General features: G+C 36.3%; 1 protein-coding gene across 2 annotated transcripts in view; it reads right to left on the reverse strand.

The window, feature by feature from the left end:
* Positions 1 to 19688, reverse strand: part of LOC124615291 (DNA repair protein RAD52 homolog) — an 81612-nt gene that overhangs the window by 3447 nt on the left and 58477 nt on the right. For both annotated transcript variants that reach the window (XM_047143068.1, XM_047143067.1), the window contains 3 exons: positions 3847 to 3998; positions 345 to 543; positions 2 to 229 (listed from right to left, as the gene is read on the reverse strand). In XM_047143068.1, the coding sequence (XP_046999024.1) occupies positions 2 to 229; positions 345 to 543; positions 3847 to 3998 (579 nt within the window). The remainder of the gene's footprint in view (position 1; positions 230 to 344; positions 544 to 3846; positions 3999 to 19688) is intronic.

The following is a 19688-nucleotide window of genomic DNA, read 5'->3' on the forward strand; positions in this document are numbered from 1 at the left end:
CATGTATTCCCTTTGTCTGCTATGCTGTTTGATGTCTTCTGTGGAGTATTTTTAGCTGATGAGTTTTGTATTAATTTCTGTTGTTTGAACTGTTGACGGAACTGTTCTTGTTTCTGTTGCTGTCTCCGCTTCCTTTCAAGTCGACTTTCTTCATCAGACACGCAATTCTTGTTCACACTATGTAACACTGGTGATGTGCAGGTGGTACTAGGCTTCTTTGTTGTTTTCACTACAAAGCACAAAGAAAGAAAAAACATAAAGGTTCACTATAAAGTTAACCTATACTTAATCTCAATATTATTTCTTTTTATTAATGAATTACTGTAATAGGCAAAATGAATCACCTGACATGGAAGGTGTACATTCTTGATTGTTGGGAAAAAGTTGTGCCAGTGGTTTCTTTTCTGGAGTTATTCCTACATTCTGGGAATTGCCATCACAATTCCTTGTTTCAGAAGGATAAAAATCAGAATTCATCAGAATTTCCGACATCTTTCCGCCGAAACTGAGTAAAGCTGATCTTATGCCCCTTAACACAGAATCCTGTTGTGTAAAAATAACAAAGAGCTTTAGTTAAAACCACATACTTTTCCTGTATGGGTCCAGCATTATTATTATTTCTTTCCTTTCTCAGACGTTACGTCTTATTATTATTATTATTATTATTATTATTATTATTATTATTACTACTGTTGTTGTTTTTGCACAAGCAAGCAGAATGTAACAATATTATGAGAAGGAAAGCTGCTACTCACCATATGGTGAAGATGCTGAGTTGCAGATAGGCACAACAAAAAGACTCTCACAATTAAAACTTTCAGCCATTAAGGCCTTCGTCAACAATAAACACACATACACACTCACGCAAACGCAACTCAGTCATGTGTGCAACTCTTCAAAAGGTAAGCAAGATTATAGTAGTTCGTTCCAGTACTATAGATGCATGAGATCAATATTAGAAGACCTACCCTTTTAATTCCATTAATATCGTATACTTTTGGTAGCATGGAATAGTCAGTCTGATAATGGAGGCAAGTATGGAGGTGGTGACAAGTACTGTAGGGGAGACCAAGGCTTGACTATAATAGGTTCAAATGGAAGTAGGATGCAACAATTCTGCAAAAAATGTAAAGGCTTGCACAGAACAGACTACTATTGAGAGCTGCATCAAAGCTGTCTTTGATCTGAGAACAACAGAAACAACAATTATGGAGACAGTTTGATGCAGCAGTTTTAGATGGGGGTGTTGGAGTTATGGTTGCTTATGATACTGGTAGAGGTCAGGCCTCAACTACCACATTCACTACACTGCCAACATCAGTAAACAATTACACAGTAGCCACTACCAAATGTTTTGTGTACTCTGCCTTGATCTGGATTGTGCGTTACTCATTGTTATCCTTTCTTATTTTGAAATAAGTAAGGATACTAATCCTGGTCCTATAAGAGGTTTGAGTATGACTGTCAACACCAGAAGGAATCAGTAATCCGTACCACTGTATGTCAGTTCTGCTTTCACAGAAGCAAAATCTTGGCTCTCAGCCCTGCAGGAGGGAGGAGGGACTTTTACCCCCTCCCCTCTCCTAACCCCTTGGGTGATCTAAGTGTTTCCTGTACTTGTTTACACTTGCCATGACTGCAATATCTCCAGGTATCTCCCAGTATATGACCTTCTTTCATGAATCTTAAAACAAATGTTAGCAGTCATTAACTTGTGAGCTGTGCAAAATTCTACCAGGTCACTCCCCTTTTCACTCCCTTCCCCCAGTGTACCTTCTCTTACTATCTTTCCTTCTCTTCCTTTTTCTGTGATCAAATTCCAGCTCCCATCAGAATTAAATTTCTATCTCCTTTCACACTTGAATAAATTATTTTATCTCACGAACCATTCTTTCAATCTATCATGTACACAGCTAGCAGCCATATTTACTTGTACTTCAGCTGTGAGTGCTGGCTTTGTGTCTGTCTTGAATATGATCATTTGTTCATTATGCTGTTCACAGTAGCACACCTGAATTCCTATTTTCTTATTCATTATTAGAACAGCACTTGCCTTATTGCTGCTTTGATTTTGTTTTGATCATCCCATGGTTACCTAACCAGAAGCATTGTTCTTCCTGTTGACATCCTTCATTAATTCCCATTTAATTTAACTTCAAATTATCACCACAATACATGAAAAGATGGATTGCTACTCACCATAAAGATAATATGTTGAGTTGCAGACAGGCACAATGAAACGTTATAGCAAAATTATTTCATTTTGTTAGCTGGTTTTCAATGTTTTCACAACCATCTTCAGAAAGTGCATGTTTGTTTAGTTTAACATTACACAATGTAAGGAAGTTCTCACATTGTATACTCTGAAAACCCCACAGCACCTTTCTTCTTGCGAGTGTGGCTACAGAACTTCTATCAGAAAGCATAACAGGTTTTTTTTGCAAGTCTGACACACATGCAAAACACAGTGCATAAAAACTTGAAGGGGTAAATTGCTACTGAAATTTCACCAAGCAAACAGTTATTTACATATACTGCATTAGTAAATGCTTGTGCAATACATGACAAACATGTTTCACTTTAAATAAGCTAGGGCAAATTTAACATTTCTATTAGCTTTACAAAAAGTGTGTATCACACATTCCAATAAGAATTCAATGGCCACACTAGCAAGAAGAAAGAAGTTGTCAAGAAATGAGAGCAAATAAAAACTGAGCTCTTTTTTCTATTGTAAGGTGTTAAATTACACACATGTATACATCGAGAACTGAAAACATCTGAAAGCAGCAAAGGGCATAAAAGTAAATTTTGAAAACCTAAATAGTGACTGGTAGCTGCATACGCTCTTTTAGTGATAAAGCAAAATCTGTCTTTGCAATATCAAGATTTCTCAGTGTTTTTCTAAGTCATACAATGGGTCAGATCATCAAGGGAACAAGGCCCAAAAAAATATTTCTTTTGTGCACTTATTAAGTTAGGCAATCTGTCCAGCAGAGGTACGAGTGGAAAGTGAGAAAACATAAAACTGAAGATTCATAAATAATAAATTTCTTGTGGTTTCAGAAGTGACAGTAATGACAGTCACATACTACAGCTGGAGGAGGAAGCAATCAAGCATATTTCATCTCTGGCAAGGGTTAATGTGAATGCAATTACTTAATCTGACCACTAGCTACTTTGATTGCAACAACTGCTGCTGACGAGTCAGCATACAGATTACTAATGACCTCATGTGAAAATCAGATGAAAATGGAATGTCAAGACTGCATCAGTTTTGGGGTCATGATTGTTACCTCAATTAGTTACTGTATCAAAATACAGACTCAAAATACCGGACCATGGGGAAAGTTAGTTTTAGTTTTTGTTATTTATAAAAATTGGATATAGTTGTGGCAGACCTAAGTAAAGCTTTCAGAGACACAGTAAGGTAAGGATTTATTATTTTTTTGTATGAAAATGTCGCCACTTCTCAAAAAAATTTTACAAATAAAAGGAAAGAGTAGTGGTGAGGAGAGATAATTTGACACAGAATGATGGAAAATTTAACCACATACAAAGAAACGCCTGTTTTACGGTAGCTGGCATCAAGCGAACTCCCACACACCAGCCAAAATATGTCTGGTATATTTAATTATGTTACAGGATTCACTAAAATGCAAAATAGAAAATCCATTTCACTTGTGTGTGAAAACAAGTTGAAATTCATGAAAGGGCTACTCTCCTAATACATGTTGTACAAGATGATCTATAAAAAAATCAATAACAAACAGATTTATCACTGTACCTCAAAAAAAGAACAGAAAAATATTAAAATTCAAAAATCACTAAGTATTATTTGATCATTACCTCCCTTGCATGTGACATACTTCGTATTTTACTTGTGAGACCCTCAGATATTCCATAGCCGATTTCCTGATGGTAAGTGCCATCTTTTAATTCTACTTTGACAACTGATGATATTCCAACTGAAAACACTCCTTCATTGGAATCTACATAATCTGTAAAATACCACAGCCTCAGACAACCAATTCATTTGCAGCATTAAGTTCTAGTATATTAACAGGTTCAAAATTCAAAAGAAGGTCATTGGTATTGTCAAATAATGTGAGATTTTTCAGTCCAAGTAAATAACATACTGAAGCCAATACTATGTTAAACCATCTAAGTCATTGCATATTCTATTTATACCCTGTCATTGTGCAAAGACAGAGCAGTGGTTTTATGAAAATTGGCAAATATTGCTTCGAGTGTCTGAAAAGTATGTTTGAACGACACATCGACCATACAATGTTATGCTTATGCTTCTGCATCTACATCTACATCTACTCTCTGTGAACCATTGTGAAGGGCATGGCAGAGGGTACACCTCACCATACTAGTTATTAGGGCTTTCCCCCACTCCATTCATGCGAGGAGTGAGGGAAAAAATGATTGTTTAAATATCTCTGTGCATGTTGTAATTAATCTACTCTTATTTTCACAATCCCTATGAGAGTGATACGTAGGGGCTGGGAGGTATATTCCTCGAGTCATCGTTCAAAACTGCTTCTTGAAACTTGGGATGGTTTCCGCCTATCTTCAAGAGTCTGCCAATTCTGTTCTTTCAACATCAGTGACACTCTCCAGTGGGTCAAATAAACTTGTGGCTATTTGTGCTGCCCTTCTCTATATATATTCAATATCTCCTGCTAGTCTTTGATAAGGGCTCCACACTTGACCCATATTCTAGGATGGGTTGCAAGAATGATTTATAAGCAGTTTCAAGTTTAGAATGATGGCATTTCCGTACTATTTACCAACTAACCGGAGCCTGCTACTTGCTCTATCCATGACTGAGCCTATGTGATCATTCCATTTCAAATCCCTCCAAAGTGTGATACACAGGTATCTCTATGAGTTGGCTGATTCCAACAGTGACTCATTGATATTATAGACATAGGATACTATATTTTTTCTTTTAGTGAAGTGCAAAATTTTACATTTCTGAACATTTAGAGCAAGTAGCCAATCACTTTACTATTTTGAAATCTTATCAAGGTCTGACTGAATATTTGTACATTTTCATTCAGGCTACTCTTCGCTGTAGAGAAATGCATTGTCTGCAAAATGTCTGAAGTTACTACTAATATCATCTGCAAGATCATTAATATACTACATCAACATCAAGTGACCCAACACTCTTCCCTGGAGCACACCCAAGTTACTTCCACATCTGCCTACTACTGTCCACCAAAGATAACATGCTGCATTCTCCCTAACAAGAAATCCTTTTTTGCTTGTCAACAAGTGAGTAAAAGAAATGCAAAAATCTGCTTAAGTCAGATGACGTGTGAGGTGGTAAATCCATACAAGTTAACCAACCGAAAACACAGAGCTCACTGAATATATCTTTGTATTAACATATTCATCTTATAAAGTTCTTATTGCTATAGTTGGGGTGACATAAGTCGATTCCTAACAGTTGCAGCGGGCTGGGAATGGCAGCTTCACAGGCCTATATCAATCAATAACGTAATGCAAATTTGTAAACGTCTCTATGGGAATGCCTCACTGTTGTCACAGCTCTGTAGACAGCTACTGTTTCACCTGCAACCATTAGAACCCCACAGCTGGAAGCTCACAAAAGCACTGCGAGCTGTTAGGGATCTTCTTACACTGTCTCAACTATGGTGTGTTGTGGGATTTGGATGGGGGATTTAAGGGTTTCTCTGCCAATAAGGCCAGTGACAAGCCAGATAAGTTGAACACTGCGCAGTACGATGAGAATACCTCAGCAGGCAACTCGGCTGAACAGAGTGGTGGCTATCTCTAAAAATGGCAATCACAGATGTTGGAAAGACAAACATTGGTACAATGAAGATAACTATTGGGAAACTTTGGGTAAGAGATGACATATTTCAATTGAGCAAAGAAGGAGTGCCAAAAATGTTCAGGGGAAGACAGGGATGCAGCAATATAAATCATTTAGGGATGAAGTACATAGGAAATGCATGGCAGCTAAGCAAAATCATTTCAGGAAAGTTGTGAAGAAATCCAAAAAGAAATGATCAACAGGAAGACTGACTCAACATACTGAGAAGTCAAAACAACCTTCAGTGAAATTAAACAAAAGGGTGGTAACATTAAGTGTGCAATGGAACTCCACTGTTAAATGCAGAAGAGAGCAGATAAGTGGGAAGAGCGCACTGAAGGTCTCTACAAGGAGAACATGTCCGTTAATGTGGAAGGAGAAATTGGAGTAACAGGAATGAGATGGGAGATCCAGTATCAGAGTAAGAATTTAGAGGAGCTTTGAATAAAATAGTGCAGAAGGTATAGATAATATTCTATCAGAATTTCTACAATCATTGAGGGGCTTGGCAACAAAATGACTATTCACACTGGTGTGTAAAATGTATAGTGTCTAGTGATATACCATCACACTTTTGGAAAAATAATGTTCACAGAATTCCGAAGATAGCAAGAGCAAATAGGTGCAAAAACTGTCGCACAATCAGCCTAACAGCTCTTGTATCTAAGCTGCTCACAAGAATAATATATGGAATGGAAAAGAAAATTAATGATATGTTAGATGATAAGCAGTTCAGCTTTAGAAAAGGTAAAGACACCAGAGGTAGTTCTGACATTGTGAATAATGGAGCAAGGCTGAAGAAAAATCAAGACAAGCTCACAGAATTCGTTGATCCAAAAAAAGCATTAAGACAATATAAAATGCTGCAAGATGTTTGAAATTCTGGGGAAAAAATAGGAGTAAGATATAGGGAAAGACAGATAACACATATTATGTACAAGAACCAAGAGGGAACAATAAGACTGAAAGAACCAAGAGGGAACAATAAGACTGAAAGAACCAAGAGGGAACAATAAGACTGCAAAATCAAGAGCGAAGTGTTTGGCTTAATAATGGCGTAAGATAGGGATGCAGTCTTTTGCCCTATTGTTCAATCTATACACCAAGGAAACAATGATAGAAATAAAAGAAAGTTTCAAGGGTAGGATTAAAATGTAGGGCAAAGGGATATTTATGATAAGATTCATTGACGACATTGCTATCTTCAATAAAAATGAAGAAGAACCGCAGGATCTCTTGAATGGAATTTACAGTCTAATCAGTATAGAATGTGGACTGATAGTAAACTGAAGAGAGACAAAGATAAAGAGATGTAGCAGAAATGACAATAACGAGAAACTTAACACGAAAATCGGTTATCAGAAGGTAGGCGAAGTTAAGGAATCCAGCTACCATGGAAGCAAAATTACCTACAATGGCCGAAGCTAGAAGGACATAAAAAAGCAAACTAACACAGGCAAAGAGGGCATTCCTGGTCAAAAGAAGTCCACTGGTATCAAACACAGGCCTTAAGTTGCGGAATAAATTTCTAACGATGTATGTTAGGACCATAACATTATACGGTAATGAATCACGGACAGTGGGAAAATCTTAACAGAAGAGAATCAAAGTGTCTGAGATGTGGTCTACAGAAGAATGTTGAAAATTAGGTTGACTGATAAAATACAGAATGAGGAAGTTTTCCACAAAATCAATGATGAAAAGAACATACAGAAAACACTGACAATAAGAAAAGACAGAATGATAGGGTGTGTGTGTGTGTGTGTGTGTGTGTGTGTGTGTGTGTGTGTGTGTGTGCACGTGCGTGGGTGCGTGCGTAGAGAGAGAGAGAGAGAGAGAGAGAGAGAGAGAGAGAGAGAGAGAGATTTTATGTTCATGGAGAGATTATGTTTATGGAAAAAACGTGAGTTTGTTGGTTAAGTTCTTTTGTTTTTTGGTAGTTCAATATTAAATTTCATAATGAGGAGATTAATAAATAGTTCTTCATGAAAGTTGTAACTGTTTTTCCTACAAATTTTGGGGGCTCGTCTGGTATCAATTGAACAAGTCATTATGCAGTTTTTCTACCTAATCTGCAACATTTACGACAAACCTTTCTGAGTACCATTTTGCCTGCAATGACACAGCGACATGTAATTGTGCTGATTCTGTTGAAGGATTCACATTTTAATAACAATTAGCAGATTAGATTAGATTAGATTAATACTAGTTCCATGGATCATGAATACGATATTTCGTAATGATGTGGAACGAGTCAAATTTTCCAATACATGACATAATTAAGTTAATTTAACAACATAATTAAGTTAATATAACAACTTTTTTATTTTATTTTTATTTTTTTATAATTTTTTTTTGTTTGGTTTTTTTCTTTTTTTCTTAATTTATATCTAAAAATTCCTCTATGGAGTAGAAGGAGCTGTCATTCAGAAATTCTTTTAATTTATTCTTAAATACTTGCTGGTTATCTGTCAGGCTATTGATACTATTTGGTAAGTGACCAAAGACTTTAGTGGCAGTATAATTCACCCCTTTCTGTGCCAAAGTTAGATTTAATCTCGAATAGTGAAGATCATTCTTTCTCCTAGTATTGTAGTTATGCACACTGCTATTACTTTTGAAGTTGTTAATAACAAATTTCATAAGAGAGTATATATACTGAGAAGCTACTGTGAATATCCCTAGATCCTTAAATAAATGTCTGCAGGGTGATCTTGGGTGGACTCCAGCTATTATTCTGATTACACGCTTTTGTGCAATAAATACTTTATTACTCAGTGATGAATTACCCCAAAATATGATGCCATATGCAAGCAACAAGTGAAAATAGGCGTAGTAAGCTAATTTACTAAGATGTTTATCACCAAAATTTGCTATGACCCTTATTGCATAAGTAGCTGAACTCAAACGTTTCAGCAGATCATCAATGTGTTTCTTCCAATTTAATCTCTCATCAATGGACACACCTAAAAATTTTGAATATTCTACCTTAGCTATATGCTTCTGATTAAGGTCTATATTTATAAATTTGCCTCTTCATGAATATGGAATGGCAAGTCATTAATAAATATAAAGAACAACAAAGGACCCAAGACCGACCCTTGTGGAACCCCATTCTTGATAGTTCCCCAGTTTGAGGAATGTGCTGATCTTTGCATATTATGAGAACTGCTTATTCCAACTTTCTGCACTCTTCCAGTTAGGTACGAATTAAACCATTTGTGCACTGTCCCACTCATGCCACAATACTTGAGCTTGTCTAGCAGAATTTCGTGATTTACACAATCAAAAGCCTCTGCAAATGGGCAGTGATAAAAGCTTTAGTTTACTTGAAAAATGACGGAAAAACTTTCCAATTTAGAAATAGGCAATAAAAGCGAAACATGAATCTTGCCACATTCACTAGGTCTATGTAAATTTTCTGTGTCATTTTGCGACATCAAGAGTGCTCTTAAGTCATTTAGCAGCAGTGACAGATATCCAGTTATTAAGTGGTTTACGGACTTCAAAGAAACAGCATTCTAAATGGGTTGGAGTCTATCGCATATGCTTGCTTTTGCAAAAAAGTTACTTGGAGAGTTAGCTAATACTTTTATTCAAGGTGAGGAGAGTCTTACATCGTGAGTTACACTGAAGGAAGCTTTGCAGAAAGAATTCAACGAGAAAACAAGTGCTATGGAGATAGAAGAAGAAATGGGAAAACTGAGGGGTTTGGTGCAGAAACGGTGTAACCCACAAATACCCATTTTTTATATTTTTCTGTTTTTTGTTACTTCATTACATTGTTTTTATAGCCTTTACTTCGTTACATTGTTTTAATAGCCTATCATTTTTGTATTTCATTCAGGTGCCATTCAGGAGTAAAACATTAGTGTTGTAATTTGTAGACAACTATTTTGAAATTAATCAAGTGCAAAATTGGTGTAACCCACTACGGATTCATTTAATGAAGAAAATCTGAGTGATTCTGGTTCTGATCAAGAATATGTTCCACATGCTTCTTCACATGAATATGACTTATTATGAAACCCCCAAAAGGAAGCTTAAAGAGAGAAATGTGAAAAGACAAACGAGTGCTGAAACAGCAAGACTGAAAGCATCTGCTGTGTCAGTGCCTATAAATGATCCACAAAGTAAAAGAGGTAACCCTACTCTCACAGATCCTGAAAATGATGGACAAATGCCAAGTACCTCAGCTAAAACAACAGTTACTGTTATTGAAGGAGATGGAATTGCTGATCTGGATGCGAGTGGAAACTTTATTGGTGTTGAAGATGACCCCCTACCATTCAAAAAAAGGGTAGAAAGAGAACAAGGAATCCTGATTTGTGGAAATGAAATGTAAAGAAGATGTAATGTGTAGCTGGCAAGTAGAAGAAGTTTAGTTTCTATCATTGCAATTGTGTGCAATTTTGAAAGGTTCTATTCCCTTGGCAAAGAAGGTGAATTAACTCAAAAAAGTTTTATCTGTGGATTGTTGCAACAAATAATGAAAAAGTGGTCATATAGTACAGCAGTATCATATCATGCATTCACTCGTACATAAACCTTAAAGAAACAGGATGGTAATGTTAATATGTGCAGACTTGTTTTCCAAAACACCTTTCAAATTTCATCTGGTTCACTAGACTGTTTTATTACTTCTTACAAACGAAAAGGAGAAGTAACTTCAGATAATTGTGGTAGATGTGAACCTGCAAACAAAACTCCTGCAGAAGTCAAATGTCAAGTTAAAGAACACACAGAATCATTCCCAAGGTACCACTCAAACTATTCTAGAAAGGACAACCAAATCGACAATACCTTAATCCCGAAGTGAACATTGCCAAAATGCACCGTTTGTATTTGGATTGGTGTAAAGAACGAGATTACACCCCAGTAAAGGAATCTCTTGAAAGTCTTATTAGAATTACTGGGATCGCAAAAAAGAAAGGAAACAAATTTCAAGTCACTCATCTACAGGAAGACGATTTTAAAATCACAAAATTACCAAATATGCAGCAACCAGTCATAAAAACATGTTTTATTTATTCACTATTGCAAGGTCAAACATAACTTAATGTTTCACCTCTGCTTAAGACAGTGTTAATACTCAGGGCACATATTGGTTGAAAGCACCGCTGATGGCTGTTAATCAGTTGAAATCGATTTGCAATAGTGAATAAATAAAACATGTTTTTGTGACTGGTTACTGCACATTTGGTAATTTTATGGTTTACGGTTGCTGCACAACTAGGGAACCACATGGAGCCCACCATACATGATTTTAAAAGCATCAAGCCTTTGAAAGATATAACTGTCAAGAAGAAAATATGTATGGATGGTGACAAAATCAGCTGGCTGAAAATACAGTAGGTGAAATTTCACAAGGAAAAACCTTTTGAAATCGATTTCTCTGAAACATAAATCGAGATAGGCCACACAGGGCCATGAATTGCAAGAAAACCAGAAAAGGATGTCAAATACATCAACCATGTTGTGTCATGCTTTTGAAGTTATCTGAGGTGAAAAAATATACAACACCACATGCTAAAGCTAATGGTTTAAGGAAGCTGATGACATATGTTCCTCCCATCCATCACAGGTTTTATGAAGATAATATTAATGCACAAGCTACACTTCCAGAGTCTGATACAGACATATATTTGAGTGAAGAAGGCGACAATGAGTGATTGCTTGTTTACTGGGAGAAATGTATAGACATTTTTGTAATATTACCTTAAAAAGTTACATTATTTTGAGTACTAATGTCAGTAAAGAAAGAAGTTGTAATTTCCATCCCATGTTTGTAGCAAAATGTGAAATAAATGTTGTTTATCTTCTTCAACACATACTGTTTATTTAATTTAAATAGTGCTATTTCCATCAGTTTTCTTAAAACCATGATAATTTAGGTTACTTCATTCTGGGAGTAAATACATATTTTGTTCATAGATAGCAACAATGACGTATAGAAGTACAAAAACGTGGAATACACCAATTTTTCTTGGAGGTAGAATGGTGTAACCCACAATTTTGGCACTGAAAATGCAATTTTTAAGTTCATGTAGAGAGCAAATATTCACATTTAATAATATCACTACAAGTACAAACAACATTTTTTTTAGCAGTAATAGTTAATTTATACAGTTTATCTTTACTTATTTTTCCTAAAAACAAGAAACTTGTGGGTTATGCCATTTCTGTTGCAAACCCCTCAACTCTCTTCAAGAATATTTTTTTCATAATGAAAGAAATTGCCAGCTGTCCTGATATTTGTAATGACATTATTTCAGCACATAACTGACAGGACAGAAGATGACTAATGCACAAAACTTCTACTTTATTGCACTGGAAGTGTGCGAGTTTAAGGAAAAAACAAGGCATTAGGAAAGAGCTGTGAAGTCACTGTCGCAAAGAAATAAAAGTTACAGCAATGAAAATTTAAACTACAGTAAGAAACATGCTAAAGACTCACGTGACAGAATTACTATATGTGCAGTTTGGGATCCAAAAAAAGTGTTTCAATTGTGGTGCCAGTGGGCATAGGTCAAATGATCACAACCTCAAGAGCAAGGCAAGGAGATGCATTAATTTTAACAAATTTGGCCACATGTCATTCGAAAAAACAAAGGAGCAAAGTGATCAAGAGGCTACAATTAATGCAAATACCATTAAAAGGAGTATTAACAACTGCAAATTACAAAATGTACGAATAAAGGTGAGGTCGCTAACTGACTATGGTTGTCAATTTATTATTGCAGCATGTTCACAAGATAATGGATGCTCCTTGTTTGCAAGAAACTAATGCAGTCTTGTCAGGGTTTAGGAAAAACTGTCTCTCCACAAGGATATTTTACAGGCATTGCTGAGAGTGATTATGTGAAAATTGTAACAGATATTTGTGTGCTTTCTATAAACACAATGAATTGAGAAATGGTAGTGTGAAATGATCTAGAACAAACTGAAGTTTGAATAAACAAAAGCTCATCTCGTGTGTACCCATATACCACGCAGCCCAAAACTAGATACCAAAATCTCCGTTAGTGATGGAACAAAGGAACACACTGAAGATTTAGTGACTAATTACACCATGACAAACACAAAATCCACTGATGTTAGAATGAAGATTCTTGAGAGAGAAGAGCGAACGATATATAGCAGACCCAGCAGATTGCAACAAGAAGAGAGAGAAATCATTGGTAATCATGTCCAGATGTAGCTTATCAAGAATTAATAGAACCAAGTTCATACGAATATGCTAGCCAAGTTGTAGTTGTAAAAAACAAAAATGGAGAATATCACATCTGTATAGACTACAGAAAATTAAACAAGATCATGGTAAAACAGCAATACCCAAGAGAGGAGCAAACAATATATAGCAGACCCAGCAGATTGCCACCAGATGAGAGAGAAATAATTGATAACCATTTACAGATGTAGCTTATCATGAACTAATAGAACCAAGTTCATATGAATATGATAGCCAGGTTGTTGTTGTAAAAAAAAGAGGAGAATATAACATCTGTATAGACTACAGAGAATTAAACAAGATCATGGTAAAAGATCATTAACCCACGAAGGTCTTTTAGGTAAATTACAATATGCCTGAGTGTTTTCCAGACTACACCTCAAGAATTGATTTTCTTTCATATTGATGTTGAAGAGGAAAGCCAGAAATACAGCTCATCTGTGACACACTCAGGGCAGTTTCAGTTCAGTAAACTTCCATTAGGATTAACACATCCTCCTGCAATGTTCCAGCATTATATAGACAATGTTTTTTGAGCACTGGCTCAAGAGAACATTATTTAAATGGAAGATGATATAATACCAACAAAGAGTGATGATGAGGCGTTTCGATGGCTTGATTTAGTGTTGAAAACTGTCGCAGGATACAGATTGGAAGTTAATTTTCCAAAATGCCAGTTCTTGAAGAGAACTGTTGAATTTTTCGGGTATGTCATACAGTGTGAACAAATCTGACCCGCTCCTGAGAATACAACAGCCGTTCAAAACTTTCCAGTACCAAAATCTATTACAGCAATACAAAGATTCCTTGGCCGAACAGGATACTTCACGAAGTTTATCTCACATTACTCTGCAATTGCCAAACCTCTCAGCAATTTACTAAGGAATAATCAAGAACAGACTGAGTATTAAAAATGTACAACATAAAACATGAAACTGGACTACATATAGGGCAAGCAAAGAAGGGTTTGGAGTTGTGGTATTACAAAAAAACTTCATATGATTAATTCCATCCAGTCTTGTACGAGAGTAAAACTTTCAAGAGAAAAAATACAGTAGTTATAAGCTTGATGATTTAGGTATTGTTAAAGCTTTACAGAAACTTCAGGTATATTTACTAGGATTATGTTTTAAAATTGCAATGGACTGTGCTGCATCCCAAAAGACTATGGATAAGGACTCGTTACTGAAAATAGCAAGATGGGCTGTGGCCTTGGAAGATTATTCTTAAGTCATCACATGAATGTACGGTTTGGTTTCACAGATACTTTAATAGCTACAATCAGGAAATCTAAAGAAGTATGATCGTTTAGCAGCAATCAAGAGCAATCTCAGAGAATGGCCTTATAAAAACTTTTTAATGAGAGATAGTGTCCTTTTCAAGTACTATGATGGACGAGAGGCTTCAGTGGTTCCATGCACTACGCAATGTGAAATCATTGAGCTTATGCATGAGAAAGGTTATTATGCAGTCAAGCAAACTGAAGAAGTAAAACAAGATTATTATATGACAGATTTGATTGCCAAGTTTAAAAGAGTGATCTCCAATTATGTAAAATGTTTAATTGTGGATAAGAAATCAGGAATGAACGTAGGCTTCCTTCATCCCATATTCAAAGAAAGTGAGCCATTACATTCTTTTCATATGGATCATATTCGACCCCTTCAGTCAATGCACAAAGGATACAACCACATTCTAAGTATTATTGATGGATTTACCAAGTTAACCTGGCTACATCCTGTAAAGATACAAATTCAACAGAAGTAGTTTGTGTAATGAAATTAGAGAACACTAATTTAGGGAATGCAGTTCAAGTAATTACCGATAGCTAGGGACTTGCTTTACTACACAAGATTCCAAAAAGTGTCGCATTAAAAAATTAATTGAGCACATTTTCATACCTACAGGACTCCGTAGAGCGAATGGACAGATTGAGATCAATTCTACTTTGGCTAAAATCATTGTCAAGCTTGGTACTGATAGACCTAATGAATGGTATAAGTCAATTCAACACCTTATGAATTCAACATGCCATAAAAGTATTGGGAAAACACCATCTGAACATTTGATAGTAATTAAGATGCACACAAAAAGTGACCTTAACATCACAAAATTACTGGAAGAAGAAATTATTAATTCATTGAAGAGAGACTCTGTAAACTGACCTTCTCAATGTCAACCAGCATGAATTTTGATCAATGCCAACCAGCATGGATTTTGAAAACATCAATCATGTGAAACCCAACTTGCACTTTTCTCACATGACATACTGAAAGCTTTGGATCAAGGCAACCACGTAGATGCAGTGTTTCTTGGTTTCCAAAAAGCATTTGACTCAGTACCACACCTATGCTTATTGTCAAAAGTACGATCACATGGGGTATCAAGAGTAAATTTGTGACTGGATTGAGAACTTTTTGGTAGGGAGGACAAAGCACGTTACCTTGGATGGAGAGTCATTGTCAGATATAGACATGACTTCGGATGTTCCCCAGGGAAGTGTGTTGGGACTCTTGCTGTTCATGTTGTATATTAATGACCTTGCAGACAATATTAATAGTAAAATCAGGCTTTTTGTAGACGATCCAGTTATCTATAATGAAATACTATCTGAGAGAATATTCAGTCAGATCTTCATAAGATTTCAAGGTGGTGTAGAGATTGGCAACTTCCTCAAAATGTTCAGAAATGTAAAATTGTGCACTTCACATAACGAAAAAACATTGTATCCTATGAAAATAATATCAATGAGTCACTGTTGGAATCGGCCAACTCATACAAATACCTGGGAGTAACACTCTGTAGGGATATGAAATGAACTGGTCACACAGGTTAAGTCATGGGTAAAGCAGGTGGCAGACTTTGGTTTATTGGTAGAATACTGGGCAAGCACACTCAGCCTACAAATGAGATTGCTTACAAATCACTTGGGCGACCCACCCTAGAATACTGCTCAAGTGTATGGGACCCATACCAGATAGGACTAAAGGGGGTTATTGAACATATACAAAGAAATGCAGCACAAATGATCACAGGTTTGTTTGATCCGTGAGAGAGTGTAGCAGAGATACTGAAGGAACATAACAGACAGACTCTTGAAGACAGGTGTAAACTATCTTGAGAAAGCTTATTAATGAAGTTTCAAGAACCAGCTTTAAATGATTACTCTAGAGGTATATTACAACTCCCTATGTATCACTTGTATAGAGACCATGAGGATAAGATTAGAATAATTACAGCATGCACAGAGACATTCAAACAATCATTCTTCCCGTGTTCCATACAGGAATGGAAAAGGAAGAAAACCTAGTAACTGGTACAATGGGATGTACCCTCTGCCCTGCGCTTCACAGTGGTTTGGCAGAGTATAGATGTAGATGTAGAAGACGCTAAGCTACAAATCAGCAAGGTGCAAGAAGAAAACCACACTAGCTCCAACCGACGTTGGAAGAAAGCCTCCATTACAAAGTTGGTGACGTGGTGGCAATAAAACAAACACAAACTGGGCTAACATTAAAGCTGAAGGCCAAGCACCTAGATGGATATCGAGTTAAAAAACTTTAAAAAATTACACATAGATGTGTGCCCAGAAGTTGATAACCAGGAGGGACCCATGATTTCAACAATAGGTGCTGAATATGCAACCTTGGCCAAATGTTTACTCACCATCTAATTCAGATGATTGTCAGGATGACCAAATATGAGATTCGGAGGGGGGGGTTAAGGGTTTCCCTGCCAATGAGAGTGGTTATGTGCCAGAGAAGCTGAGTATTGGACAGTATTTTTGTGTGTTCATGGAGAAAACACGGGTTTGTTGGCTAAGTTCTTTTGTTTTTTGGGGAGATCGGTATTAAAGTTCATAATGAGGAGATTAATGAGTAGTTCTTCTTGACAGCTGGAACTGTTTTTCCTACAATATATAAAGCCATAATAGCAGTAATATCTTAATAGCAGTAATATCTTAGCTTTCATCAGGTAATAAAGCAATTAATTATCCAAATCAGTGGCAATGTTTGAGAGAGCTGCACTCCACAGGTTTCCTATAACCCTAGCTATACTTTCAGAACAAAAAGAGACTTCTTAGTTCAAATTTCTATCAGCAAGAGGAAAATACAAAACATCTGTAACAGAATTTTTAGGGATGTTTCCTCAGCATCAAATAATGAAGCTGATATTACTATGAAGAACAAAAAGACTGGCAACACTGTGTTCTGTGACAGACTAGATAAAAAGTTTAATCAGATGATAGGATAAAAACATGTCAGCACAATCACAAGAATTATTGATCAATATATGAGAAACTTAAACTAAAGAGGCTCTGTGTCCATCTGACATATGTAATCAACTATAAGAGACATATAAACAGCAGCATCTGAAAAATAAAGTGACACACCAATTCAACAGGAAGGGTTTCCTCTATCCTTAATCATTCTAATTAGGCAAGTGTAATAATTAATAATTATGTATATCAGGTTATATACAGCTTATTTTTGGAGGAATAGTAAATGTTTTAGGACATGGTCACGCAGACTATATAAAATATAACATTCCATGTAATGCGTCCCATTTTTATTAGTTACAAAGGTACAGCTGGTTACACAGGGTGTATATGCGGACCAGGAAAAAATATTCCTGGATTTTCCCCAGGTTTCCCAATTAAAAATACACTTATTACCAGTGAAAATAAACTTTTTCCGTGTTAAATGAAAAAATAAAAAAATAAAAAAATGGAAAGCTCTTTGATTTACAGCAACATGTACACTGCATATTTTCTTATTATGGTACGCTGCATATTTTCATGTTACAAAAGTATAAATTCGAATTCCAGCATGCAGTTCCCAAAGCATTGAAATCGAGATTGCATTGCGCTTTTATAAGCCAATCATGGCCCATGTCACATGATCTCGCCAGCCAATGACAGCAGATATTCAGAGTATAGGACACGTGATGTAGTCAGCCAGCAGCAACATCACTGTGAAGTAGTGCGAACACACAAATTGGGAAATTTAATGGTTTAATTGAACATACATAGTGTAGCCACAAGAAAAGCTAAGCTTTCACATATAATACTGGTCTCAACGATTAATAAGCTACACGAAAAGCTATAACATTGGTATTTCTTTTGTGTGTGTTACAACTTCACAATACATCACACAAACCTGCCAATAAAATTTTAAATTATGACATAAATGTCTGGTCTTCTGGGCTCGAAATTCTTCTAAGTGGCTGGTCCTCAAAGAGTTAAGTTTAAGAAAGCCATCATGCGTTTGAAAGTAACACTTTTAAAACCACCATTTGCAAAATTTTTCCTGCAACCTGTTAGAAATTGAGGGTGACAATTATTGAACTACATGAAAAAAAAAATGTAAATTAGTTACAAACTATAGTGTGCACACACTTTATTCAACATGTAAACGTCACTACAGATATTCGGATTTTGATTATGACATGTTTGATGTGCCTGCCATCATTGGCGATGATGTAGCACAGATGATAACGAAATTCTGCATGACCTGCTGAAGTGTCGGAACATTGATGCTGTCGATGACCTCCTGAATGGTTGTTTTTAGCTCAGCAATGGTTGTGGGGTTACCGCTGTATAGCTTGTCTTTAATATAGCCCCACAAAAAGCATTCGTATTTGTTCAGATCTGGAGAATAAGGTGGCCAATCGAGACCCATACCAGTGACCAGAATGTGGTCCCCAAAGTGCTCCTCCAGAACATCAAACACTCTCTTGCTTCGATGGGGTCGAGCTCCATCTTGCATGAATCACATCTTGTCGAAATCAGGGTCACTTTGAACAATGGGGATGCAATCATTTGGACAATGGGGATGCAATCATTTTCCAAAACCTTCATATATCATTCAGTAGGCACCATGCCATGACAGAATATCGCACCAGTTATTCCGTGACTGGACACTGCAAGCTATACAGTCACCCGCCGAGGGTGAAGAGAGAATTCTCGATCTCGAAGTGTGGATTCTCAGTCCCCCAAACGCGCCAATGTTGCTTACCGATGAAACCATCCAAATGAAAAAGGGCTTCATGCTAAACTAAATCATACAACATATACTAATTCCCATCATGCCCCGCGGCCAACCATGCAATTTGAACATCCTATCACAAACCATTAAGAAGTTATGACAATTTTATTTCATATACTTCAATAATTGTCAACTTGAAGGTTAATTTCAGCAGTTGCTAGAGAGGGCCAGAAAACAGGTGTTCTGTGTGTGTGCAGCCACAATGATGTAGGAAGCCCTTATGTTTGTACGTAAAAAGCATTAAGAGAACTTACATTACATCATAAAGGAAACAGGACACCAGAGGAAACTCCCAAGAGCATTAGTATTTTGCAAACCATATTAGAATGCATAATTTGGCTTAAAGTGCACATTCGTATGACCAGATTCACAATGAAGTAGGCCCCAACCTGATGTTAAGCATTTCAGTGTGGTTTTCAGGATGTAAATTTTCTTGGAGTGCTAGTACCATATTAAGTCATGTTTGGTTCTTTATTATGACACAATGCCATATGTGCCAGAAGATGAAAACATGCACTTGAAATTGTGTGAATAGTTGAAACTGTCCAGTAATGTGGAA

Source organism: Schistocerca americana, chromosome 5 (genome assembly GCF_021461395.2).
Source record: "Schistocerca americana isolate TAMUIC-IGC-003095 chromosome 5, iqSchAmer2.1, whole genome shotgun sequence".
In the NCBI taxonomy this organism is placed as follows: Eukaryota; Metazoa; Arthropoda; class Insecta; order Orthoptera; family Acrididae; genus Schistocerca; species Schistocerca americana.